General features: G+C 46.1%; 1 protein-coding gene across 1 annotated transcript; it reads left to right on the top strand.

Annotated features, from left to right (window-relative positions):
* The first annotated feature begins 959 nt into the window (after positions 1-959).
* Positions 960-7,841, top strand: CCDC180 (coiled-coil domain containing 180). The gene is made up of 5 exons (XM_086625453.1): positions 960-989; positions 1,085-1,213; positions 1,343-1,453; positions 1,987-2,082; positions 7,644-7,841. The coding sequence occupies exons 1-5, from the start codon at positions 960-962 to the stop codon at positions 7,839-7,841; spliced, it is 564 nt and encodes a 187-aa protein (XP_086481579.1).
* The last annotated feature ends 18,399 nt before the right edge of the window (positions 7,842-26,240 follow it).

Here is a 26,240-nt window from a genome sequence, read left to right as displayed (position 1 = left end):
GTAAAAGTCCAATGAGTCCCTTACGTTGGTCACTTCTCTGCTGGCTCTTAAAGTGGGGACCTGAAACCAGATGTCAGTTTCAACCTTTCTGGTTTTTGCTTGTTTTAGTAGAAAAGAATTGCTTTATCTTCAGCATTTGCTTTCTGCTGCATCTCTGGGTGCTCCCGTGTCTTCCTTGTGCAGCCGGATATATTAGCTGAAGGCAGAATCATTCCAACCCAGCAGGAAAACATAAATTAAGAGGCACAGTAAGCCAGATCCAGGCGTTTCTGACTGCTGTTGACTTTTCTTGTAACCATAAGCAAGGCACACGATCCTCTTTGCTTCAGTTTTCCTCTCTGCTCAGTAGGTTGAAAGAATTCTAACTGTTTTGATGATGGTTCTTTGAAGGTTCGCTTTTGGCGTAAAGGAGGGAACAAGAGTGTTTCTTCTGTGGAAGTTGGATCCCTACCTGATTCTGTTGGTAAGAATTATTTCCCTTCACGACGGATATTTTCGTTTGTGGTTTAGGAGCCACCATACCTCTACTGGTTTTAGCTGAATAAAGTATAAAATCAAGCTCAGAATGGCCTGACACATTTTCGATGACCATGTAAGCAGGTCTCATTCTTGGAAGCCACAGTTTTTTGCATCATACCTGAACTTAGTTCATAGCTTCCATGCTTTTATCCTTCTAAAAATCACAAATGAAGAAAATCTAAGGAAATGTTACAATATATTTTACTACATGGAGTTCCCTTGCTGTGGAAAGCCATCACACACTGTAACAGCTGCACAGAGTACAGAGGTCACAGTGTGGATTTAGTGACTGATCGTGCCTGCGTTACGTGTTCTGCAGCAGCGCTTCCATCCACATCATCCACATTTCTTTCTTGGCAGTTCCCGAGAAAGCGAGTGGTAAACCCAGCAAAAGCCAGTCCAAACACCGACGACGCCGTCATGATGAAGCCGTAGACTCCATGTATCGTGAGCTTGAGGGCATTGCCAAGGTGAGACTGGATTTTGTTACCCAGAGTCCGGAGTGCCATACTAAGGTCAGGGCCTAATGTTCAAATGATCAAACTGACTTCCTTTACCTTTTTAGGAGATGGAGACCTTTGTTTCTCAGTGTGGGAAACTCCTTCGCACAAAACTGATGGCGTCGGATAGAAAACTTGAACTTCTGTTTGAAGAAATTGAGTCGGACGCCACTCTGGAGGGTTTCTCGATGGAAGTAAGGCAGCTCGTGCTGTTTTCTCATCTGCAGTCCTTTGTTTTGGGGGGTTGTTTTGTTTGTTTGTGGGGTTTTGGGTTTTTTTTATGTTTACTTTTCAGTGAGATTGTGAGTATATCCTTCTTGCAGGACTTAGAAGAAATATGGAAGACAATCCATCAGGAATTCTTGACTAGGAGGAAGTGGATTAGAAGAATGCATAGAACCCTCAAAAAGGCTGAATGGAGTCAAAATGATAAAGTAAGCTTTAGTTTCAATAGCTGTCAATGGAGCGCAAGACGATCATCTCTGTGTCAGTTTGTGCTCTTTGTAACGGAGCCACGATGCAGCGGTCCGACAGCATCACCCGGAACTTGTCTGTTTGATTAGTTACAAAAAACACCAGAGATGAGCACGTTTGCTTCAGTTTTGTGTCTGCTTAAAACAACCCCTGATGAGCTCACTACAGATACCGGACAGGAAGCTGGTTTCCAAATGGAGATTGCAGCCTGTCTGCAGAGCACTCAGCTATCACAGATATTAAAGAGAAATCAGTCGAGTAGTAACGAAACGGAATCTTTTAGTCAGTATTTTCATGAATTATTAAAACCCCCAGTATTTAAGGTATTTAAGATAGGTATTTTGAGATTCACTTCTCAATCTATCAGCCAGTTGAGGTTTTTTAATGGAAAAAAAAGTCTTGTTCATATCATTGTTTAACTTGGGAAACTGACATTTGAGTTACACAGATTTTTATTTTATTTTTTTTTGTTCTTTATTCTTTTATTGCACAGATATCGGACCTACTGATGAAGTATATTTTGAAACTGGAGGACATTTCCTACTTGAAGTCCGCTGATGTTTACAAGTTCATGAATGATTCATCCAGGGTAAATCTTTCATATTGAGAGTTGGTTTCACCTGCGAGAAGATAGCAACCTGCATGTTTCTAGAATGTCTTTTTTTCCAACTGAAATTCTTTATTTCTACCTATCAATCACTGCAATGTAGGAGAGTTTCTATATTGCAGGACATTCGTTATAATTTGTATTCTTTTTCCCTTGTTTTACATAGAACAGGCAATACTTTTATTTTTTCTTTTCCATATTATATGCTGCTTTTATTCTTCTTTTTATCTTTTAATACACAGTCGATTAACATAGATCTGTTGGAAAACCAGAAGGCCATTAGAGCAACATTCTTTAAGCTAATGAAATCCGAATTTAAAAAGGAAATATCATATCACTGTAAATGGCAAGACAGAGTCAAGGACTGGAAGCTCATCCAGGAGAAAAATGCCGTTCACAGTTTCAGGTCAGAAATTTTACGATTCTATTTTGGACTATGAAGAGAACAAAGTGACAAGTGTTTGCCTGTGTTTTCTATAAACAGTAATATTTTATCATTTTTCCATTATGAAACTAAAAGCTAAACCAACTTAGCATTCTTTTTTTATCTTGTATGTATAAAACATATTTTGTATTTGTATTTCAAACATGAAATTTTCCCAAGTAGATATTTACTTCAATGTGTTCTTCCATCCTACAGAGAATTCACGGAAAGTGAAGAAACATAGAATATCCAACTGTGAAAATTTCCTGTATTTGCTGGCACGGCTGGTAAGGGGATCTGGGGCACAAGTTATCTTTTCTCCTCTCCTTCCCGTTGGAAGAACAGACGTGCCCAGTCTATTAACACGTGGCACCATGGCTGGCATCATGGCCACAGTTTTGGGTTTTTCGACAATGGGATGGCCTACACAGCACCAGGCTTGCTGGCATCAGATGGCATTCACCTTTCTGAAAGGGGAATGAGGGTCTGTGCACATCAGCTAGCGGGGCCCTGTGACAGGGCTTTAAACTAGAGTTGAAAGGGGAGGGAGATACTATCAAGCTTGATCAAGACAAGCTGAGAGCCCTGAAGAGCAGCAGAAAGGAATTCCAGACGCTCCAGCCAGGAAGTCGGATTTATTGGGGGCCCAACTCAAATGTCTCTACGTAAACACACGTAGCATGGGGAAAAAGAAGAGGAATTGGAGGTGACCAAGTGTAGTGACCATGAAATGGTGGAGTTCCAGATCCTTTAGGGTGGCAAGGAGGGTGTTCAGCAAGCTCACTACCCTGGGGAGACGACTAGTAAATACTTCCATGGTCTGGGGAAGGTGCGTTTTCACTGGTGGAAAGGCATTTATCTCCCTCCTTCCACAGCGCAGTCCCTCCTGCTCCGCTGCAGATATCCCGACCGGGCCATTTGGAGGGGAGCTGGACCCAAAGGGCTTGTAGTCAGACGAGACGTCAGCCAGGCAGAATCCGTTAGAAAAATTGAACTTTTGTTTGAAGAAATTGAGTTGGACGTCACTCTGGAGGATTTCTCGATGGAAGTAAGGCAGCTCGTGCTGTTGTCTCATCTGCAGTGCTTTGTACCTGCTCGGTGTGACACAGCTTCTTATGTCTCGCTGTACTTTTAAGTTATAAATGCTCGTTTGTTTTGGGGTATTGTTTTGTTTGTTTGTGGGGTTTTTTGGTGGTTTTTTTTTTTTTATGTTTAATTTTCAGTGAGATTGTGAGTAAATCCTTCTTGCAGAACTTGGAAGAACTCTGGACGCCATCCATCAGGAATTCTTGACCAGAAGGAAGCGGGTTAGAAGAATGCACCGATCCCTCAAAAAGGCTGAATGGAATCAAAACAATAAATTAAGCTTAAGTTTAAATAGCTGTCAATGGAGTGCAAGATGATTATTCACTGATAATGCTGGATGCAGAGCAGAGTAGCTTGTTTCCACAGAAGTCCGATATCTGCCAGGGGTTCTGTTGTGTACATGATTCATCGATTTCCCTGATAGAGCATTCTCTCTTTTTGTGCCCACGTAATTAGGAGAAGATACTTCTTTTCCACTTACAGCTGTTCATTTCTTCCCCAGTGTCCTGGGTTGGGCTGGGAAAGGGTTAATTTTTTTTTTTTTTTTTTTTTTTTTTTTTTTCTTTTTCTCGGGAAGCTGAAAGGGACAGGGTTCAGGTAGTTGACCCAGCCTGACCAATACCTATTCTATACCATGTGGCATCATGCTCAGGGTATATATTGGGGGAGCAGCCGGGGGAGGGGGTTCGCTTCGGGGATCGGGAGCGGGCGGTGGGTCGCGTTTCGCGGGCGGTCGGTTTGTATTGTTTTTGCGTTTGTACGTTCGTAGTTGGTTTACCCTGTTCTTTCCTTTTCCCGATATTGTTCTATTCAATTATCCTTATCCCAACCCACTGGTCTCGCCCCTCCTGTTCTGATTTTCTCCTCCCATCCCGCCGGAGGGAGGAGTTGAGCGAGCGGCAGCGTGGTAGCTGAACCACGACACCCAGTTAGCCGTGGTAAAGACGCAAAGAGTACGGGAGCTGCTTTTGTTCTTCTGCGGGGTCATGTAGGTCAAACTATCAACAGGTCCAACGTTATTTTGTTGGGATGTACTTATTCTGCAGCTAAGAACGTGCACAGACGTGCCCTGGCTAATTTGAGTTTGGGTAGGCTGGGCATCAGTGGCAGAGATAGCACCAAAAGGCAGGATCACTCCTCTGACGGGCAAAACCTACAGCCCTGAGGGGACATGGAGGAGCCATCGGACGCTGCCGGGGATTGCCCAGCCCGGCTGCCGCCCAGGTAGTGGAGGGGCTCCTTCCCCTTCAGCCAGTGCCCTCGAGCGCTGGGAAATCATCCATGGATAGTTTTAAATCCTCCGACTGCTTCGCCTGCAGTGGTGTTAGCAGATAGTGGAACCCACGCAGCAGGCGTGTAGTTTCACCCTTAGGAGAGCCTTTGAAAGCTGAAATGGTTTTTCTCCCCTTGGTCTCCAGCTTCTAAATCCCAGTTCTTCCGGAAGCGCCTCTGAAAGGCAGCAAAGATGGGGTGCCTGCATCCCGTGGGGGCTGTGCCCCGAGAGGAAAGCCACAAAGATGCTGCTGACACTAAGAGTCACAAGAAAAAGAAAAGGGTAGGTAAAAGTCCAATGAGTCCATTACGTTGGGCAGTTGCCTGCTGGCTCTTAAAGTGGAGACCTGAAACCAGATGTCAGTTTCAACCTTTCTGGTTTTCGCTTATTTTAACAGAAAAGAATTGCTTTATCTTCAGCATTTACTTTCTGCTGCATCTGTGGGTGCTCCCGTGTCTTCCTTGTGCAGCCGGATATATTAGCTGAAGGCAGAATCATTCCAACCCAGCAGGAAAACATAAATTAAGAGGCACAGTAAGCCAGATCCAGGTGTTTCTGACCCTGCTATTGATTTCCTTGCAACCATAAGCAAGGCACACGGTCCACTTTGCTTCAGTTTTCCTCTCTGAGGAAAGACATGTCTTTTATTCCTATTTTGAAAATGGTCTTGGACGGAAATTGTTATGCATGTGCGCAGTAGCGTTCATCATTTTACCTTTCTCTTCCGCCACCTTTCCCTCACTATTTTTATCAATTGTTTTGTCATTATTCTCTGTTCCGTTGGTTGGAAGGAATTCTAACCATTTTGATGATGCTTCTTTGAAGGTTCGCTCTTTGGACGAAGGAGGGAACAAGACTATTTCTTCTGTAAAGAGCGGAAGGCTCAGTTCCCTTTGGAATTCTGACGTTTCTACTGATGCGAGGCCCCTGCGGTGCTACCAGAAGACATCGGCTGAAAGAACACCCTGCAATGACTCCACAGAAAAGCTACTGTCCTATACGCAGAGAATAAAAGTCTATCTGTAATTTAAACTGTGTTAATGGTTTACACACTGATGCCGTAATGGTCACGTAACGAGCGAGAAAAGCAGTTAGGGCGTCCGTCTCTTTCACCCTGACTCTTCTGCTCAACCCTGACACCCTTATTCTCATTTCCTCCGCGGAGAAACACAGTGCCCCAGCGGAAGAGCAGTGGGTGGGTAAAGGCTATTTCCACATTTCGGGCTCGTTCTTCCTTAACAGTTCTTAAGAGTTTTATACCGTTTAGAGATGGCATGTGTGTCTTCGTAGCTGACCCGTATTAAATCTGGCATTTGTTGCTTTTCATGCCACGCAAGCAGAGCTGAGGTTGCCACCAAGCCAGTCGTGCCGGGTTTATGTGACAGACAGGGTTTCTGGCAGCGGGAGCGGGGATTCACCCCGTCCCTTCCCGGGCTCCAAACCCTTCGGACGGGGCTCTAGCCCGGCGGGCCCCGCCGGCCCCTCAGGCCCGGGCCGAGCCAGCAGCGCCTCTGCCAATGCCCCCATTTCGGACGGGGACAAAGGAGCGCGAAAGGCGGTTTGGGATCCGCGGTGAAGAGCGGGGGGAGGCGGCGGCTGCCCCTCGCCAGCCCCGGGCGGCTCTGCCCGGCCGGGCCGGCGGCCCCGGCTGGAGATGGCCGCGGCGGGAAGAGCGCGGGAGCGGCCCGAGCCGCCTGCGCTGCCGAGTGCAGCCCGAGGGGGCTGAGAGCGCCCGTGACTGCGGTAACGGCCCGCGCCGGAGCGATCCGGTGGGTCAGGATCGCCTCCCGCGGGAAGGGCTCACGGTGCGGAGGTCTGGGCACTGCCCCGTGAGGAGGGGATCCCCCGGGCAGGCACAGAGCGCGGGGGGCCCTGCTGCTTCGGGCAAGGGGCGGCGCATCAGCGCGCGCTGAACTGCCCCGCGGCGCCGCCGCCCGTCCCCCGCGCCGCTGAGGGGCGGAGGCGGGAAGGAAAGAAGCGCGGGCGGCTGTGGTGGCGCTGCTGATTGGAGATCCGGCTTTGACTCTGGGCATCCTCTCGAGTAGCTGCTAATAAATGGGATTGACTTTGTCCCTGGGCCGGGGCTGTTTGGCCGCGACCATGGTCGCTGGGTGCCCGTCTCTGCTCTCAGCCCTTCTGTGACACTTTTCTCGTCTCCACCTCCCTGAGGGGAGCAGGGAGCGAGTTTCAGTCAGTATTTTTATGAATTATAAAAAAAACCCCACTATTTAAGGTATTTAAGATAGGTATTTTGAGATTCACTTCTCAATCTATCAGCCAATTGAGGTTTTTTTAATGGAAAAAAAAGTCTTGTTCATATCATTGTTTCACATGGGAAACTGACATTTGAGTTACACAGATTTTTATTTTATTTTTTTGTTCTTTATTCTTTTATTGCACAGATATCGGACATACTGATGAAGCATATTGTGATACTGGAGGACATTTCCTACTTTAAGTCCGCTGATGTTTACAAGTTCATGATGAATTCATCCAGGGGAAATCTTTCATATTGAGAGTTGGTTTCACCTGCGAGAAGATAGCAACCTGCATGTTTCTAGAATGTCTTTTTTTCCAACTGAAATTCTTTATTGCTACCTATCAGTCACTGCAATATAGAGGAGTTTTCTATTTTGCAGGACATTCGTTATAATTTGTATTCTTCTTCCCTTGTTTTCCATAAAACAGGCAATACTTTTATTTTTTTTATTTCCATATTATATGCTGCTTTTATTCTTCTTTTTATCTTTTAATACACAGTCGATTAACTTAGATCTGCTGGAAAATCAGAGGGCCATTAGTGCAACATTCTTTAAGCTAATGAAATCTGAATTTAAAAAGGAAATATCGTATCACTGGAAATGGCAAGACAGAGTCAAGGACTGGAAGCTCATCCAGGAGAAAAATGCCGTTCACAGTTTCAGGTCAGAAATTTTACGATTCTATTTTGGACTATGAAGAGAACAAAGTGACAAATGTTCACCTGTGTTTTCTATAAACAGTAATATTTTATCATTTTTCCATTACGAAACTAAAAGCTAAACCAACTTAGCATTCTTTTTTTATCTTGTATGTATAAAACATATTTTGTATTTGTATTTCAAACATGAAATTTTCCCAAGTAGATATTTACTTCAATGTGTTCTTCCATCCTACAGAGAATTCACGGAAAGTGAAGAAACACAGAATATCCAACTAAGAAAATTTCCTGTATTGCTGACATGGCTGGTAAGGGGATCTGGGGCACAAGTTATCTTTTCTCCTCTCCTTCCCGTTGGAAGAACAGACGTGCCCAGTCTATTAACACATGGCACCATGGCTGGCATCATGGCCACAGTTTTGGGTTTTTCGACAATGGGATGGCCTACACGGCACCAGGCTTGCTGGCACCAGATGGGATTCACCTTTCTGAAAGGGGAATGAGGGTCTGTGCACATCAGCTAGCGGGGCCCAGTGACAGGGCTTTAAACTAGAGTTGAAAGGGGAGGGAGATACTATCAAGAAGAAGAAGGATAGGATCGAGAAGAAGAAAGCCAGGGCGCGGAAGAAAGGCCGTGTTCTGCCAGAGGACTTGCAAAAAGCTGGCTTGAAGTGACAGCGAGGCAGCCGGGGGTGGAAGTTGTGGTGAAGGGCTGCCGGGGGGGTGGGTGACGACGTGTCGCGGAGCGGAGCGTCCGTCTGCCTGACGCGGCTGTGCCGGGGCTGTCGAGGAGGCAGCGCCTGAGGAAACCAGCCTGTGGGGCAGTCGTTGCCACGGCTTTCCCAACTCCATAACACCCAACGAGCCTGTTGTGTGTTTGTTAATTAAATTTCCTATCCTAAAGAAACACCTTCTGCTCCGTTTGTTATAAGAATTGTCAGTATTTTCCTAAAGGGAAGATGTCAGATGCGGTGATTCCCGCTGGTGAGCTGTACAGTGCCGGAGGGTCTTTGGAAGCCCTCGAGGGAGCCGAGACCTTCACTGGGATCAGCCTCCGGGCGCTGGGGGCACATGGCCCGGGATGGGGCAGGTGGGAGGGGTGGCTGGGGGAGTGGGGCAAATCGAGGCCCCGCCTCTCCACGCTGCCATGGCAACAGGCAGGGTTCTCTGTTCTATCCCTCCTTCAGTTGCTGGGCACGGGTACCTGGTGAGGCGAGCGAGGAGTGGAGAGAGGGTGGTGGAGTCGAGAGAGGTGGTGGAGTCGAGAGAGGTGGTGGAGTGGAGAGAGGTCTTGGAGTGGAGAGAGGTGGTGGAGTGGAGAGAGGTGGTGGAGTGGAGAGAGGTGGTGGAGTGGAGAGAGGTGTGGAGTGGAGAGAGGTGGTGGAGTGGAGAGAGGTGGTGGAGTGGAGAGAGGTGGTGGAGTGGGAGAGGTGGTGAAGTGGAGAGAGGTGGTGGAGTGGGGAGAGGTGGTGGAGTGGAGAGAGGTGGTGGAGTGGGGAGAGGTTGTGGAGTGGAGAGAGGTGGGGAAGTGGAGAGAGGTGGTGGAGTTGGCAGCAGCTGCCCCGAGGGGACACGGAGGAGCTGCTGGGCGCTGCCGGGGATTGCCCAGCCCGTCTGCTGCCCAGGTAGTGGAGGGGCTCCTTCCCCTTCACCCAGTGCCCTCGAACACTGGGAAATAATCCATGGATAGTTTTAAATCCTCTGACTGCTTCGCCTGCAGCGGTGTTAGCAGATAGTGGAACCCACGCAGCAGGCGTGTAGTTTCACGCTTAGGAGAGCCTTTGCAAACTGAAATGGTTTTTCTCCCCTTGGCCTCCAGCTTCTAAATCCCAGTTCTTCTGGAAGCGCCTCTGAAAGTCAGCAAAGATGGGATGCTTGCATCCCATGGGGGCTGTGCCCCGAGAGGAAAGCCACAAAGACGCCGCTGACGATAAGAGTCACAAGAAAAAGAAAAGGGTAGGTAAAAGTCCAATGAGTCCATTACGTTGGTCAGTTGTCTGCTGGCTCTTAAAGTGGGGACCTGAAACCAGATGTCAGTTTCAACCTTTCTGGTTTTTACTTGTTTTAGTAGAAAATAATTGCTTTATCTTCAGCATTTGCTTTCTGCTGCATCTGTGGGTGCTCCCGTGTCTTCCTTGTGCAGCCGGATATATTAGCTGAAGGCAGAATCATTCCAACCCAGCAGGAAAACATAAATTAAGAGGCACAGTAAGCCAGATCCAGGCATTTCTGACTCTGCTGTTGACTTTCCTTGTAACCATAAGCAAGGCACATGATCCTCTTTGCTTCAGTTTTCCTCTCTGCTCAGTAGGTTGAAAGAATTCTAACTGTTTTGATGATGGTTCTTTGAAGGTTCGCTTTTGGCGTAAAGGAGGGAACAAGAGTGTTTCTTCTGTGGAAGTTGGATCCCTACCTGATTCTGTTGGTAAGAATTATTTCCCTTCACGACGGATATTTTCGTTTGTGGTTTAGGAGCCACCATACCTCTACTGGTTTTAGCTGAATAAAGTATAAAATCAAGCTCAGAATGACCTGACACATTTTCAATGACTTGTAAGTCATTTTGAAGATGAAGAGTCTACTCATAGAAAAAATGATTATAAAATTATCAATCAATCAATCAATCAATCACAGTTTGTGTTGAGATGGTAAATTCCAGTGACCATGTAAGCAGGTCTCATTCTTGGAAGCCACAGTTTTTTGCATCATACCTGAACTTAGTTCATAGCTTCCATGCTTTTATCCTTCTAAAAATCACAAATGAAGAAAATCTAAGGAAATGTTACAATATATTTTACTACATGGAGTTCCCTTGCTGTGGAAAGCCATCACACACTGTAACAGCTGCACAGAGTACAGAGGTCACAGTGTGGATTTAGTGACTGATCGTGCCTGCGTTACGTGTTCTGCAGCAGCGCTTCCATCCACATCATCCACATTTCTTTCTTGGCAGTTCCCGAGAAAGCGAGTGGTAAACCCAGCAAAAGCCAGTCCAAACACCGACGACGCCGTCATGATGAAGCCGTAGACTCCATGTATCGTGAGCTTGAGGGCATTGCCAAGGTGAGACTGGATTTTGTTACGCAGAGTCCGGAGTGCCATACTAAGGTCAGGGCCTAATGTTCAAATGATCAAACTGACTTCCTTTACCTTTTAGGAGATGGAGACCTTTGTTTCTCAGTGTGGGAAACTCCTTCGCACAAAACTGATGGCGTCGGATAGAAACTTGAACTTCTGTTTGAAGAAATTGAGTCGGACGCCACTCTGGAGGGTTTCTCGATGGAAGTAAGGCAGCTCGTGCTGTTTTCTCATCTGCAGTCCTTTGTTTTTGGGGGGTTGTTTTGTTTGTTTGTGGGGTTTTGGGTTTTTTTATGTTTACTTTTCAGTGAGATTGTGAGTAAATCCTTCTTGCAGGACTTAGAAGAAATATGGAAGACAATCCATCAGGAATTCTTGACTAGGAGGAAGTGGATTAGAAGAATGCATAGAACCCTCAAAAAGGCTGAATGGAGTCAAAATGATAAAGTAAGCTTTAGTTTAAATAGCTGTCAATGGAGCGCAAGACGATCATCTCTGTGTCAGTTTGTGCTCTTTGTAACGGAGCCACGATGCAGCGGTCCGACAGCATCACCCGGAACTTGTCTGTTTGATTAGTTACAAAAAACACCAGAGATGAGCACCGTTTGCTTCAGTTTCGTGTCTGCTTAAAACAACCCCTGATGAGCTCACTACAGATACCGGACAGCAAGCTGGTTTCCAAATGGAGATTGCAGCCTGTCTGCAGAGTACTCAGCTATCACAGATATAAAGAGAAATCAGTCGAGTAGTAACGAAACGGAATCTTTTAGTCAGTATTTTCATGAATTATTAAAACCCCCAGTATTTAAGGTATTTAAGATAGGTATTTTGAGATTCACTTCTCAATCTATCAGCCAATTGAGGTTTTTTAATGGAAAAAAAAGTCGTGTTCATATCATTGTTTAACTTGGGAAACTGACATTTGAGTTACACAGATTTTATTTTATTTTTTTTGTTCTTTATTTCTTTATTGCACAGATATCGGACCTACTGATGAAGTATATTTTGAAACTGGAGGACATTTCCTACTGAAGTCCGCTGATGTTTACAAGTTCATGAATGATTCATCCAGGGTAAATCTTTCATATTGAGAGTTGGTTTCACCTGCGAGAAGATAGCAACCTGCATGTTTCTAGAATGTCTTTTTTTCCAACTGAAATTCTTTATTTCTACCTATCAATCACTGCAATGTAGGAGAGTTTCTATATTGCAGGACATTCGTTATAATTTGTATTCTTTTTCCCTTGTTTTACATAGAACAGGCAATACTTTTATTTTTTCTTTTCCATATTATATGCTGCTTTTATTCTTCTTTTTATCTTTTAATACACAGTCGATTAACATAGATCTGTTGGAAAACCAGAAGGCCATTAGAGCAACATTCTTTAAGCTAATGAAATCCGAATTTAAAAAGGAAATATCATATCACTGTAAATGGCAAGACAGAGTCAAGGACTGGAAGCTCATCCAGGAGAAAAATGCCGTTCACAGTTTCAGGTCAGAAATTTTACGATTCTATTTTGGACTATGAATAGAACAAAGTGACAAGTGTTCACCTGTGTTTTCTATAAACAGTAATATTTTATCATTTTTCCATTATGAAACTAAAAGCTAAACCAACTTAGCATTCTTTTTTTATCTTGTATGTATAAAACATATTTTGTATTTGTATTTCAAACATGAAATTTTCCCAAGTAGATATTTACTTCAATGTGTTCTTCCATCCTACAGAGAATTCACGGAAAAGTGAAGAAACATAGAATATCCAACTGTGAAAATTTCCTGTATTTGCTGGCACGGCTGGTAAGGGGATCTGGGGCACAAGTTATCTTTTCTCCTCTCCTTCCCGTTGGAAGAACGACGTGCCCAGTCTATTAACACGTGGCACCATGGCTGGCATCATGGCCACAGTTTTGGGTTTTTCGACAATGGGATGGCCTACACGGCACCAGGCTTGCTGGCATCAGATGGCATTCACCTTTCTGAAAGGGGAATGAGGGTCTGTGCACATCAGCTAGCGGGGCCCAGTGACAGGGCTTTAAACTAGAGTTGAAAGGGGAGGGAGATACTATCAAGCTTGATCAAGACAAGCTGAGAGCCTGAAGAGCAGCAGAAAGGAATTCCAGACGCTCCAGCCAGGAAGTCGGATTTATTGGGGGCCCAACTCAAATGTCTCTACGTAAACGCACGTAGCATGGGGAAAAGAAGAGGAATTGGAGGTGACCAAGTGTAGTGACTATGAAATGGTGGAGTCCAGATCCTTTAGGGTGGCAAGGCGGGTGTTCAGCAAGCTCACTACCCTGGGGAGACGACTAGTAAATACTTCCATGGTCTGGGGAAGGTGCGTTTTCACTGGTGGAAGGCATTATCTCCCTCCTTCCACAGCGCAGTCCCTCCGCTCCGCTGCAGATATCCCGACCGGGCCATTTGGAGGGGAGCTGGACCCAAAGGGCTTGTAGTCAGACGAGACGTCAGCCAGGCAGAATCCGTTAGAAAAATTGAACTTTTGTTTGAAGAAATTGAGTTGGACGTCACTCTGGAGGGATTTCTCGATGGAAGTAAGGCAGCTCGTGCTGTTGTCTCATCTGCAGTGCTTTGTACCTGCTCGGTGTGACACAGCTTCTTATGTCTCGCTGTACTTTTAAGTTATAAATGCTCGTTTGTTTGGGGTGTTGTTTTGTTTGTTTGTGGGGTTTTTTTTTGGGTGGTTTTTTTTTATGTTTAATTTTCAGTGAGATTGTGAGTAAATCCTTCTTGCAGGACTTGGAAGAACTTGGACGCCATCCATCAGGAATTCTTGACCAGAAGGAAGCGGGTTAGAAGAATGCACCGATCCCTCAAAAAGGCTGAATGGAATCAAAACAATAAATAGCTTAAGTTTAAATAGCTGTCAATGATTGCAAGATGATATTCACTGATAATGCTGGATGCAGAGCAGAGTAGCCTTGTTTCCACAGAAGTCCGATATCTGCCAGGGGTTCTGTTGTGTACATGATTCATCGATTTCCCTGATAGAGCATTCTCTCTTTTGTGCCCACGTAATTAGGAGAAGATACTTCTTTTCCAACTTACAGCTGTTCATTCTCCCCAGTGTCCTGGGTTGGGCTGGGAAAGGGTTAATTTTTTTTTATTTTTATTTTTTTTTTTCTTTTCTCGGGAAGCTGAAAGGGACAGGGTTTCAGGCAGCTGACCCAGCCTGCCCAATACCTATTCTATACCATGTGCATCATGCTCAGGGTATATATTGGGGGAGCAGCCAGGGGAGGGGGTTCGCTTCAGGTGATCGGGAGCAGGTGGGTGGTTGTGTTTTCGCGTGTGGTCGGTTGTATTGTTTTGCGTTTGTACGTTCGTAGTTGGTTTACCCTGTTCTTTCCTTTTCCCTGATATTGTTCTATTCAATTATCCTTATCCCACCCACTGGTCTCGCCCCTCCTGTTCTGATTTGCTCCTCCCATCCCGCCGGAGGGAGGAGTTGAGCGAGCGGCAGCGTGGTAGCTGAACCACGAACACCCAGTTAGCCGTGGTAAAGACGCAAAGAGTACGGGAGCTGCTTTTGTTCTTCTGTGGGGTCATGTAGGTCAAACTATCAACAGGTCCAACGTTGTTTTGTTGGGACGTACTTATTCTGCAGCTAAGAACGTGCACAGACGTGCCCTGGCTAATTTGAGTTTGGGTAGGCTGGGCATCAGTGGCAGAGATAGCACCCAAAAGGCAGGATCACCTCCTCTGACGGGCAAAACCTACAGCCCTGAGGGGACATGGAGGAGCCATCGGACGCTGCCGGGGATTGCCCAGCCGGCTGCAGCCCAGGTAGTGGAGGGGCTCCTTCCCCTTCAGCCAGTGCCCTCGGAGCGCTGGAATCATCCATGGATAGTTTTAAATCCTCCGACTGCTTCGCCGGCAGTGGTGTTAGCAGATAGTGGAACCCACGCAGCAGGCGTGTAGTTTTCACCCTTAGGAGAGCCTTTGAAAGCTGAAATGGTTTTTTCTCCCCTTGGCCTCAGCTTCTAAATCCCAGTTCTTCTGGAAGCGCTCCTGAAAGTCAGCAAAGATGGGGTGCCTGCATCCTGTGAGGGCTCTGCACCGAGAAGAAAGCCACAAAACGTCACAGACTGTCATGTACGGAAGGCATCTTCTCGCAACGAGTCGCAACCGAAAGGGTTGTTGCGATCACCTCATATATCACAATCAGAAAGTCTTTATCTCACTCAGGAGGTTTTTCCACACGAGAGCTTCCAACCCATCTCCAAGGGCTCCTACCTCCCCAACATCCTGGAGGAAAACACCCCACTCCCAGGTCGGAGTGCCCCACTTTTAACCACCCATGGGTCATGTGGTTTCCGGCTGACCAACATGACTCACAGCACCTGTTTTAACGAAACACAGGTGCTTTCTATTCAACCCATACAGCAGCCAGAAGACTTCCCTGACAACAAAGGGATGGCTGACAATAAGAGTCACAAGAAAAAGAAAAGGGTAGGTAAAAGTCCAATGAGTCCATTACGTTGGGCAGTTGTCTGCTGGCTCTTAAAGTGGAGACCTGAACCAGATGTCAGTTTCAACCTCTTCTGGTTTTGCTTATTTTAGTAGAAAAGAATTGCTTATCTTCAGCATATACTTTCTGCTGCATCTGTGGGTGCTCCCGTGTCTTCCTTATGCAGCCGGATATATTAGCTGAAGGCAGAATCATTCCAACCCAGCAGGAAAACATAAATTAAGAGGCACAGTAAGCCAGATCCAGGTGTTCTGACCCTGCTATTGATTTCTTGTAACCATAAGCAAGGCACACGATCCACTTTGCTTCAGTTTTCCTCTCTGAGGAAAGACATGTCTTTTATTCCTATTTTGAAAATGGTCTTGGACGGAAATTGTTATGCATGTGCGCAGTAGCGTTCATCATTTTACCTTTCTCTTCCGCCACCTTTCCCTCACTATTTTTATCAATTGTTTTGTCATTATTCTCTGTTCCGTTGGTTGGAAGGAATTCTAACCATTTTGATGATGCTTCTTTGAAGGTTCGCTCTTTGGATGAAGAAGGGAACAAGACTATTTCTTCTGTAAAGAGCGGAAGGCTCAGTTCCCTTTGGAATTCTGACGTTTCTACTGATGCGAGGCCCCCGCGGTGCTACCAGAAGACATCGGCTGAAAGAACACCCTGCAATGACTCCACAGAAAAGCTACTGTCCTCTACGCAGAGAATAAAAGTCTATCTGTAATTTAAACTGTGTTAATGGTTACACACTGATGCCGTAATGGTCATGTAACGAGCGAGAAAAGCAGTTAGGGCGTCCGTCTCTTTCACCCTGACTCTTCTGCTCAACCCTGACCACCCTTATTCTCATTTCCTCCGCGGAGAACACAGTGCCCCAGCGGAAGAGCAGTGGGGGGTAAGGCTATTTCCACATTTCGGGCTCGTTCTTCCTTAACAGTTCTTATTATACCGTTTAGAGATGGCATGTGTGTCTTCGTAGCTGACCCGTATTAATCTGGCATTTGTTGCTTTCATGCCACGCAAGCAGAGCTGAGGTTGCCACCAGCCAGTCGTGCCGGGTTTATGTGACAGACAGGGTTCTGGCAGCGGGAGCGGGGATTCACCCCGTCCCTTCCCGGGCTCCAAACCCTTCGGGACGGGGCTCTAGCCCGGCGGGCCCCGCCGGCCCCGCCGGCCCGGGCCGAGCCAGCAGCGCCTCTGCCAATGCCCCAGTTCGGACGGGGACAAAGGAGCGCGAAAGGCGGTTTGGGATCCGCGGTGAAGAGCGAGGGGAGGCGGCGGCTGCCCCTCGCCAGCCCCGGGCGGCTCTGCCCGGCCGGGCCGGCGGCCCCGGCTGGAGATGGCCGCGGCGGGAAGAGCGCGGGAGCGGCCCGAGCCGCCTGCGCTGCCGAGTGCAGCCCGAGGGGGCTGAGAGCGCCCGTGACTGCGGTAACGGCCCGCGCCGGAGCGATCCGGTGGGTCAGGAGCGCCTCCCGCGGGAAGGCTCACGGTGCGGAGGTCTGGGCACTGCCCCGTGAGGAGGGGATCCCCCCGGCAGGCACAGAGCGCGGGGGGCCCTGCTGCTTCGGGCAAGGGGCGGCGCATCAGCGCGCGCTGAACTGCCCCGCGGCGCCGCCGCCCGTCCCCGCGCCGCTGAGGGGCGGAGGCGGGAAGGAAAGAAGCGCGGGCGGCTGTGGTGGCGCTGCTGATTGGAGATCCGGCTTTGACTCTGGGCATCCTCTCGAGTAGCTGCTAATAAATGGGATTGACTTTGTCCCTGGGCCGGGCCTGTTTGGTCCCGCGACCATGGTCGCTGGGTGCCCGTCTCTGCTCTCAGACCTTCTGTGACACTTTTCCTCGTCTCCACCTCCCTGAGGGGAGCAGGGAGCGAGTATTCAGTCAGTATTTTATGAATTATAAAAAAAAAACCCACTATTTAAGGTATTTAAGATAGGTATTTTGAGATTCACTTCTCAATCTATCAGCCAATGAGGTTTTTTTTAATGGAAAAAAAAGTCTTGTTCATATCATTGTTTCACATGGAAAACTGACATTTGAGTTACACAGATTTTTATTTATATTTTTTTGTTCTTGATTCTTTTATTGCACAGATATCGGACATACTGATGAAGCATATTGTGATACTGGAGGACATTTCCTACTTTAAGTCCGCTGATGTTTACAAGTCATGATGAATTCATCCGGGGACGAATCTTTCATATGAGAGTTGGTTTTCCCTGCGAGAAGATAGCAACCTGCATGTTCTAGAATGTCTTTTTTTCCAACTGAAATTCTTTATTGCTACTATCAGTCACTGCAATATAGAGGAGTTTTCTATTTTGCAGGACATTCGTTATACTTTGTATTATTCTTCCTTGTTTTCCATAAAACAGGCAAATTTTATTTTTTTTATTTCCATATTATATGCTGCTTTATTCTTTTATCTTTTAATACACAGCGATTAACTTAGATCGCTGGGAAAATCAGAGGGCCATTAGTGCAACATTCTTTTAAGCTAATGAAATCTGAATTTAAAAAGGAAATATAGTATCACTGGAAATGCAAGACAGAGTCAAGGACTGGAAGCTCATCCAGGAGAAAAATGCCGTTCACAGTTCAGGTCAGAATTTTACGATTCTATTTTGGACTACGAAGAGAACAAAGTGACAAGTGTTCACCTGTTGTTTTCTATAAACAGTAATATTTTATCATTTTTCCATACGAAAACTAAAAGCTAAACCAAACCTTAGCATTCTTTTTTTATCTTGTATGTATAAAACATATTTTGTATTTTGTATTTCAAACATGAAATTTTCCCAAGTAGATATTACTTCAATGTGTTCTTCCATCCTACAGAGAATCACGGAAGTGAAGAAACACAGAATATACCATAACTAAGAAAATTTCCTGTATTTGCTGACATGGCTGGTAAGGGGATCTGGGGGCACAAGTTATCTTTCTCCTCTCTTCCCGTGGAAGAACAGACGTGCCCAGTCTATTACCACGTGGCACCATGGCTGGCATCATGGCCACAAGTTTTGGGTTTTTCGACAATGGGATGGCCTACACGGCACCAGGCTTGCTGGCACAGATGGGATTCACTTCTGAAAGGGGAATGAGGGTCTGTGCACATCAGCTAGCGGGGCCCAGTGACAGGGCTTTAAACTAGAGTTGAAAGGGGAGGGAGATACTATCAAGAAGAAGAAGGATAGGATCGAGAAGAAGAAAGCCAGGGCGCGGAAGAAAGGCCGTGTTCTGCCAAGAGGACTTGCAAAAGCTGGCTTGAAGTGACAGCGAGGCAGCCGGGGGTGGGAAGTTGTGGTGAAGGGCTGCCGGGGGGGTGGGTGACGACGTGTCGCGGAGCGGAGCGTCCGTCTGCCTGACGCGGCTGTGCCGGGGCTGTCGAGGAGGCAGCGCCTGAGGAAACCAGCCTGTGGGGCAGTCGTTTGCCACGGCTTCCCAACTCCATAACACCCAACGAGCCTGTTGTGTGTTTGTTAATTAAATTTCCTATCCTAAAGAAACACCTTCTGCTCCGTTTGTTATAAGAATTGTCAGTATTTTCCTAAAGGGAAGATGTCAGATGCGGTGATTCCCGCTGGTGAGCTGTACAGTGCCGGAGGGTCTTTGGAAAGCCCTCGAGGGAGCCGAGACCTTCACTGGGGACAGCCTCCGGGCGCTGGGGGCACATGGCCCGGGATGGGGCAGGTGGGAGGGGTTGGCTGGGGGAGTGGGGCAAATCGAGGCCCCGCCTCTCCACGCTGCCATGGCAACAGGCAGGTTCTCTGTTCTATCCCTCCTTCAGTTGCTGGGCAACGGGGTACCTGGTGAGGCGAGCGAGGAGTGGAGAGAGGTGGTGGAGTCGAGAGAGGTGGTGGAGTGGAGAGAGGTCTTGGAGTGGAGAGAGGTGGTGGAGTCGAGAGAGGTGGTGGAGTCGAGAGAGGTGGTGGAGTGGAGAGAGGTGGTGGAGTGGAGAGAGGTTTGGAGTGGAGAGAGGTGGTGGAGTGGAGAGAGGTGGTTGGAGTGGGAGAGGTGGTGGAGTGGAGAGAGGTGGTGGAGTGGAGAGAGGTGGTGGAGTGGGAGGAGGTTTGGAGTGGAGAGAGGTGGTGGAGTGGAGAGAGGTGGTGGAGTGGGAGAGGTGGTGAAGTGGAGAGAGGTGGTGGAGTGGGGAGAGGTGGTGGAGTGGGAGAGGTGGTGGATGGAGAGAGGTGGTGGAGGGGGGAGAGGTTGTGGAGTGGAGAGAGGTGGGGAAGTGGAGAGAGGTGGTGGAGTTGGCATCAGCTGCCCCGAAGGGACACGGAGGAGCTGCTGGGCGCTGCCTGGGGATTGCCCAGCCCGTCTGCTGCCCAGGTAGTGGAGGGGCTCCTTCCCCTTCACCCAGTGCCCTCGAACACTGGAAATAATCCATTGGATAGTTTTAAATCCTCTGACTGCTTCGCCTGCAGCGGTGTTAGCAGATAGTGGAACCCACGCAGCAGGCGTGTAGTTTCACGCTTAGGAGAGCCTTTGCAAACTGAATTGGTTTTTCTACCCTTGGCCTCCAGCTTCTAAATCCCAGTTCTTCTGGAAGCGCCTCTGAAAGTCAGGAAAGATGGGATGCCTGCATCCCGTGGGGGCTGTGCCCCGAGAGGAAAGCCACAAAGACGCCGCTGACGATAAGAGTCACAAGAAAAAGAAAAGGTAGGTAAAAGTCCAATGAGTCCATTACGTTGGTCAGTTGTCTGCTGGCTCTTAAAGTGGAGACCTGAAACCAGATGTCAGTTTCAACCTTTCTGGTTTTTACTTGTTTTAGTAGAAAATAATTGCTTTATCTTCAGCATTTGCTTTCTGCTGCATCTCTGGGTGCTCCCGTGTCTTCCTTGTGCATCCGGATATATTAGCTGAAGGCAGAATCATTCCAACCCAGCAGGAAAACATAAATTAAGAGGCACAGTAAGCCAGATCCAGGCATTTCTGACTCTGCTGTTGACTTTCCTTGTAACCATAAGCAAGGCACACGATCCTCTTTGCTTCAGTTTTCCTCTCTGCTCAGTAGGTTGAAAGAATTCTAACTGTTTTGATGATGGTTCTTTGAAGGTTCGCTTTTGGCGTAAAGGAGGGAAGAAGAGTGTTTCTTCTGTGGAAGTTGGATCCCTACCTGATTCTGTTGGTACGGAATTATTTCCCTTCACGACGGATATTTTCGTTTGTGGTTTTAGGAGCCACCCTACCTCTACTGGTTTAGCTGAATAAAGTATAAAATCAAGCTCAGAATGACCTGACACATTTCGAGACTTGTAAGTAATTTTGAAGATGAAGAGTCTACTCATAGAAAAAATGATTATAAATTATCAATCAATCAATCAATCAATCAATCAACACAGTTTGTGTGAGATGGTAAATTCCAGTGACCATGTAAGCAGGTCTCATTCTTGGAAGCTGCAGTTTTTTGCATCATACCTGAACTTAGTTCATAGCTTCCATGCTTTTATCCTTCTAAAAATCACAAATGAGAAAATCTAAGGAAATGTTACAATATATTTTACTACATGAGTTCCCTGCTGTGGAAAGCCATCACACACTGTAACAGCTGCACAGAGTACAGAGGTCACAGTGTGGATTTAGTGACTGATCGTGCCTGAGTACGTGTTCTGCAGCAGCGCTTCCATCCACATCATCCACATTTCTTTCTTGGCAGTTCCCGAGGAAAGCGAGAGGTAAACCCAGCAAAAGCCAGTCCAAACACCGACGACGCCCTCATGATGAAGCTGTAGACTCCATGTATCGTGAGCTTGAGGGCATTGCCAAGGTGAGACTGGATTTTGTTACCCAGAGTCCGGAGGTGCATACTAAGGTCAGGGCCTAATGTTCAAATGATCAAACTGACTTCCTTTACCTTTTTAGGAGATGGAGGCCTTTGTTTCTCAGTGTGGGAAACTCCTTCGCACAAAACTGACGGCGTCAGATAGAAAACTTGAGCTTCTGTTTGGAAGAAATTGGATCGGACACCACTCTGGAGGGTTCTCGATGGAAGTAAGGCAGCTCGTGCTGTTTTCTCATCTGCAGTCCTTTGTTTTGGGGGGTTGTTTTGTTTGTTTGTGGGTTTTGTTTTGGGGTTTTTTTTATGTTTACTTTTCAGTGAGATTGTGAGTAAATCCTTCTTGCAGGACTTAGAAGAACTATGGAAGATAATCCATCAGGAATTCTTGGCCCGAAGGAAGTGTGTTCGAAGAATGCATAGAACCCTCAAAAAGGCTGAATGGAGTCAAAATGATAAAGTAAGCTTTAGTTCAATAGCCTGTCAATGGGAGCGCAAGACGATCATCTCTGTGTCAGTTTGTGCTCTTTGTAACGGAGACCACGATGCAGCGGTCCCCGACAGCATCACCCGGAACTTGTCTGTTTGATTAGTTACAAAAAACACCAGAGATGAGCACGTTTGCTTCAGTTTCGTGTCTGCTTAAAACAACCCCTGATGAGCTCACTACAGATACCGGACAGCAAGCTGGTTTCCAAATGGAGATTGCAGCCTGTCTGCAGAGCACTCAGCTATCACAGATATTAAAGAGAAATCAGTCGAGTAGTAACGAAACGGAACTTTTAGTCAGTATTTTCATGAATTATTAAAACCCCCAGTATTTAAGATATTTAAGATAGGTATTTTGAGATTCACTTCTCAATCTATCAGCCAATTGAGGTTTGTTTAATGGAAAAAAAGTCTTGTCATATCATGTTCCCTTGGGAAACTGACATTTGAGGTTACACAGATTTTTATTTTATTTTTTTTGTTCTTTATTCTTTTATTGCACAGATATCGGACCTACTGATGAAATACATTTTGATACTGGAGGACATTTCCTACTTGAAGGCTGCTGATGTTTACAAGTTCATGAATGATTCATCCGGGTAAATCTTTCATATTGAGAGTGGTTTTACCTGCGAGAAGATAGCAACCTGCATGTTCTCAGAATGTCTTTTTTTTCCAACTGAAATTCTTTATTGCTACCTATCAATCACTGCAATGTAGGAGAGTTTTCTATATTGCAGGACATTCGTTATAATTTGTATTCTTTTTCCCTTGTTTTACATAGAACAGGCAACACTTTTTGTTTTTTTCTTTTCCATATTATGCTGCTTTTCTTCTTCTTTTATCTTTTAATACACAGTCGATTAACCATAGATCTGTTGGAAAACCAGATGGCCATTAGAGCAACATTCTGTAAGCTAATGAAATCTGAATTTAAAAAGGAAATATCATATCACTGGAAATGGCAAGACAGAGTCAGGACTGGAAGCTCATCCAGGAGAAAATGCCGTTCACAGTTTCAGGTCAGAAATTTTACGATTCTATTTTGGACTATGAAGAGAACAAGTGCAAGGTGTTGCCTGTGTTTTCTATAAAACAGTAATATTTTATCATTTTTCCATTATGAAACTAAAAGCTAAACCAACTTAGCATTCTTTTTTATCTTGTATGTATAAAACATATTTTGTATTTGTATTTCAAACATGAAATTTTCCCAAGTAGATATTTACTTCAATGTGTTCTTCCATCCTACAGAGAATTCATGGAAAGTGAAGAAACATAAATATCCCAACTATGAAAATTTCCTGTATTTGCGGCACGGCTGGTAAGGGGATCTGGGGCACAAGTTATCTTTCTCCTCTCCTTCCCGTTGGAAGAACAGACGTGCCCAGTCTATTAACATGTGCACCATGGCTGGCATCATGGCCACAGTTTTGGGTTTTTTCGACAATGGATGGCCTACATGGCCATACTAAGGTCAGGGCCTAATGTTCCAACGATCAGACTGACTTCCTTTACCTTTTTAGGAGATGGAATCCTTGGTTTCAGAGTCTGGAATATTCCTTCGGACAAACTGATGGAATCCGTCAGAAAAATTGAACTTCTGTTTGAAGAGATTGAGTCGGACGCCACTCTGGAGGGTTTTCGATGGAAGTAGGCAGCTCGTGCTGTTGTCCTCATCTGCAGTGCTTTGTACCTGCTCGGTGTGACACAGCTTCTTAGTCTTGCTGGACTTTTAAGTTATAAATGCTCGTTGTTTGGGGGGGTTGTTTTGTTTGTTGTGGGGTTTTGTTTTTGTTTTGGTTTTTTATGTTTACTTTTCAGTGGATTGTGAGTAAATCCTTCTGCAGGACTTGGAAGAACTCTGGACGCCATCCATCAGGAATTCCTTGACCAGAAGGAAGCGGGTTAGAAGAATGCACCGATCCCTCAAAAAAGGCTGAATGGGAATCAAAACAATAAATTATGCTTTAGTTTAATAGCTGTCAATGGAGTGCAAGATGATTATTCACTGATAATGCTGGATGCAGAGCAGAGTAGCTTGTTTCCACAGAAGTCCGAGATCTGCCAGGGGTTCTGTTGTGTACATGATTCATCGCTTTTCCTGATAGAGCATTCTCTCTTTTTGTGCCCACGTAATCAGGAGAAGATACTTCTTTTCCACTTACAGCTGTTCATTTCTTCCCCAGTGTCCTGGGTTGGGCTGGGAAAGGGTTAATTTGTTTTTGTTTTTGTTTTTTTTTTTCTTTTTTTTTTTCAAGCTTGATCAAGACAAGCTGAGAGCCCTGAAGAACAGCAGAAAGGAATTCCAGACGCTCCAGCCTTGGAAGTCACAGGACACAGGCTTTTAGGTAGTACAGGCAGGGGTGACGAGGAGAGCTTATGGGTCAGGATTAAAGGAAGGGCAGAGACAGGTGACATTGTAGTGGGGGTCTATTTTTTTCTTTGTTCGATAGTCTCCCTCAAGAGGCTTTCCAGTGCTTCAGAATCCATCCTAAGGGAGATTCCTTTTAAATCTCCCCTTCGGCCAGTGCTTATTTCCCATTACAAAATAGAAGCAATAACATAGAATAAATAAACACAACAAATGTAAGAAACACAACCACTGCAGGGAACACAAATTGATAGAAGCCATGGGCAGCCCGAAACACAGAGTACAACCGAAGGACACAAATCAGAATATAATACAAGAATCCCACCCACTCCCCCCCTTTTTTTTTTTCTGGTGGGACTCTTACCCCAGAGGCAATTCCTTCTGAATTCCCCCTCCTTGGGAGGATCCTGCACCCATCCTTAAGAGATCATAAACCACAATCACAATAAACGAGAGTCCAAATACAACAGTCCAAAGTCAAAAACCAGACATAATCAATACAGGCAGAAACTTAGAAAACAGTCTCATAATCCAGGTACATTTGCCAGGTCACATAAACCAGATAAATCCGTCAGAAACAGATGGGGATCCCTGAAACCAGATAGGGTCTTAAAAGAATCTCTCAGAACCTGAAACCTGATGGAACTTTTAAAAAAAAATCCCCAGAACCCAGTGACCACAATACCTGATTAGCCTCACCCTGGGGGCAATTTTCACTTCCATCTGATGGTGGGCCCCAGAAAGAATGCTTTTTCACTTTACCAGGGGTCTTGCTTCAAGTCTCTAGGTCCAGGGATCAGAAGTTTTCCCCGAGAAGTTCCCGGTGCCAGCTGGAAGTCTCGTGATCCCACGGATCTATAGGGAGTCAGAAGTAGTGATCATTTTCTTAGTGTCCTTTGGTTGAACTTTTCTTTGAGGCTCGCGCAGTGTGAGCCAACCCAGGCGGACACGTCCTCTTTGTGTTATTCTGACTGGTTCTAATCCAAAGGCTCAAGACTCTTTTGAGCCCCTTATCTGTTCGTGCATATCAAAGTTCCGAAGTCATAGAATCGTAGAATGGTTTGGGTTGGAAGGGACCTCAAAGATCATCCAGTTCCAACCCCCCTGCCATGGGCAGGGACACCTTCCACTACACCAGGTTGCTCAAGCCTCATCCAACCTGGCCTTGAACACCTCCAGGGATGGGGCATCTACAATTTCCCTGGGCAAGCTGCTTCAGTGCCTCACCACGCTCAGAAGTCACCTCAGCCAGTATCAGTTACGTACATCGTGTCCACCACAAAGGACAGTGGAGCAACAGTGACATCCTCCGGTTAGTTGCATTACTTGCAGAAAGGATTCTGTGTGCATTCAGTAGTGGAAATAATCGACATTTTTCTACACAAGGTTAAGAACTGGGACAAGCAGCATTTTACAGGAGAGATTCAGGGATCAAAACACTTTCCCGCTCCATCCTCTAGGCTTGTTGAAGATACCGTTCCCTGACACTAAAGCTCTTTGCTTACTCCTCTCAGGCCACTTACTCAAAATTCTATACTGTCTGCAGAGTATATTGTGTGTGTATATATGTATATATTTTTAATTCTGAAGTAATATCTCCTTCTCCTCCTAGCTCTGAATACACGCACAGAAACACACATACCCTGTTTCAGAATAATACCTGGCCAAAGCACTTCCACCCAAAGCACCCGAGTTCCCAAGTGGCCTCATCCTGGGCAGAAGGATGCGTTTACGGGCAGCTGTTTTTATCAGGTTTAGATACTTAACCCAACATTCAACTACTGGGGAGCTATGCACAAAACTCTACAGCTCTTTGTACTTTACCTTAGGTAGGCAGGTAGTGTTGAGAATACTGCAGAGAGGCACTTTTAGGCCTTTTTATGTGCAACTTCAAGCCTTATGTCCATTATCTGCAGCTGTTGCAAAATGTCAAGGTTGGATACTTGCGTAAGTCTTGTGGAGCTAAACTAAAAGGAGAGGCGATCAAATGATCGAAGGAATTGCTCTCACTCGTCTCCGATGTCCCAACACGACTGTGTGCTGAGTGTGCTCAGAACTTTTTTTCTGCACTAGCTGCCTTCACTGAAAAGCTGCTTCTGGAATTAGAGGACCGTGTCACTATTAAGGATGTACAATAGCAAGTTGGTAAAGAAGAGATTGCTTGTTCAGGTCTCTGCTTCCTTCTCAAGATTGCAGCAGGCTTTCCCTAGGAAGAAGAGTCTTTTAGA

This window comes from Tauraco erythrolophus, chromosome 22, assembly GCF_009769465.1.
Source record: "Tauraco erythrolophus isolate bTauEry1 chromosome 22, bTauEry1.pri, whole genome shotgun sequence".
NCBI lineage: Eukaryota > Metazoa > Chordata > Aves > Musophagiformes > Musophagidae > Tauraco > Tauraco erythrolophus.
Note: the sequence above shows the minus strand (reverse complement) of the source record. Positions and strands in the feature narration are given on the sequence as shown.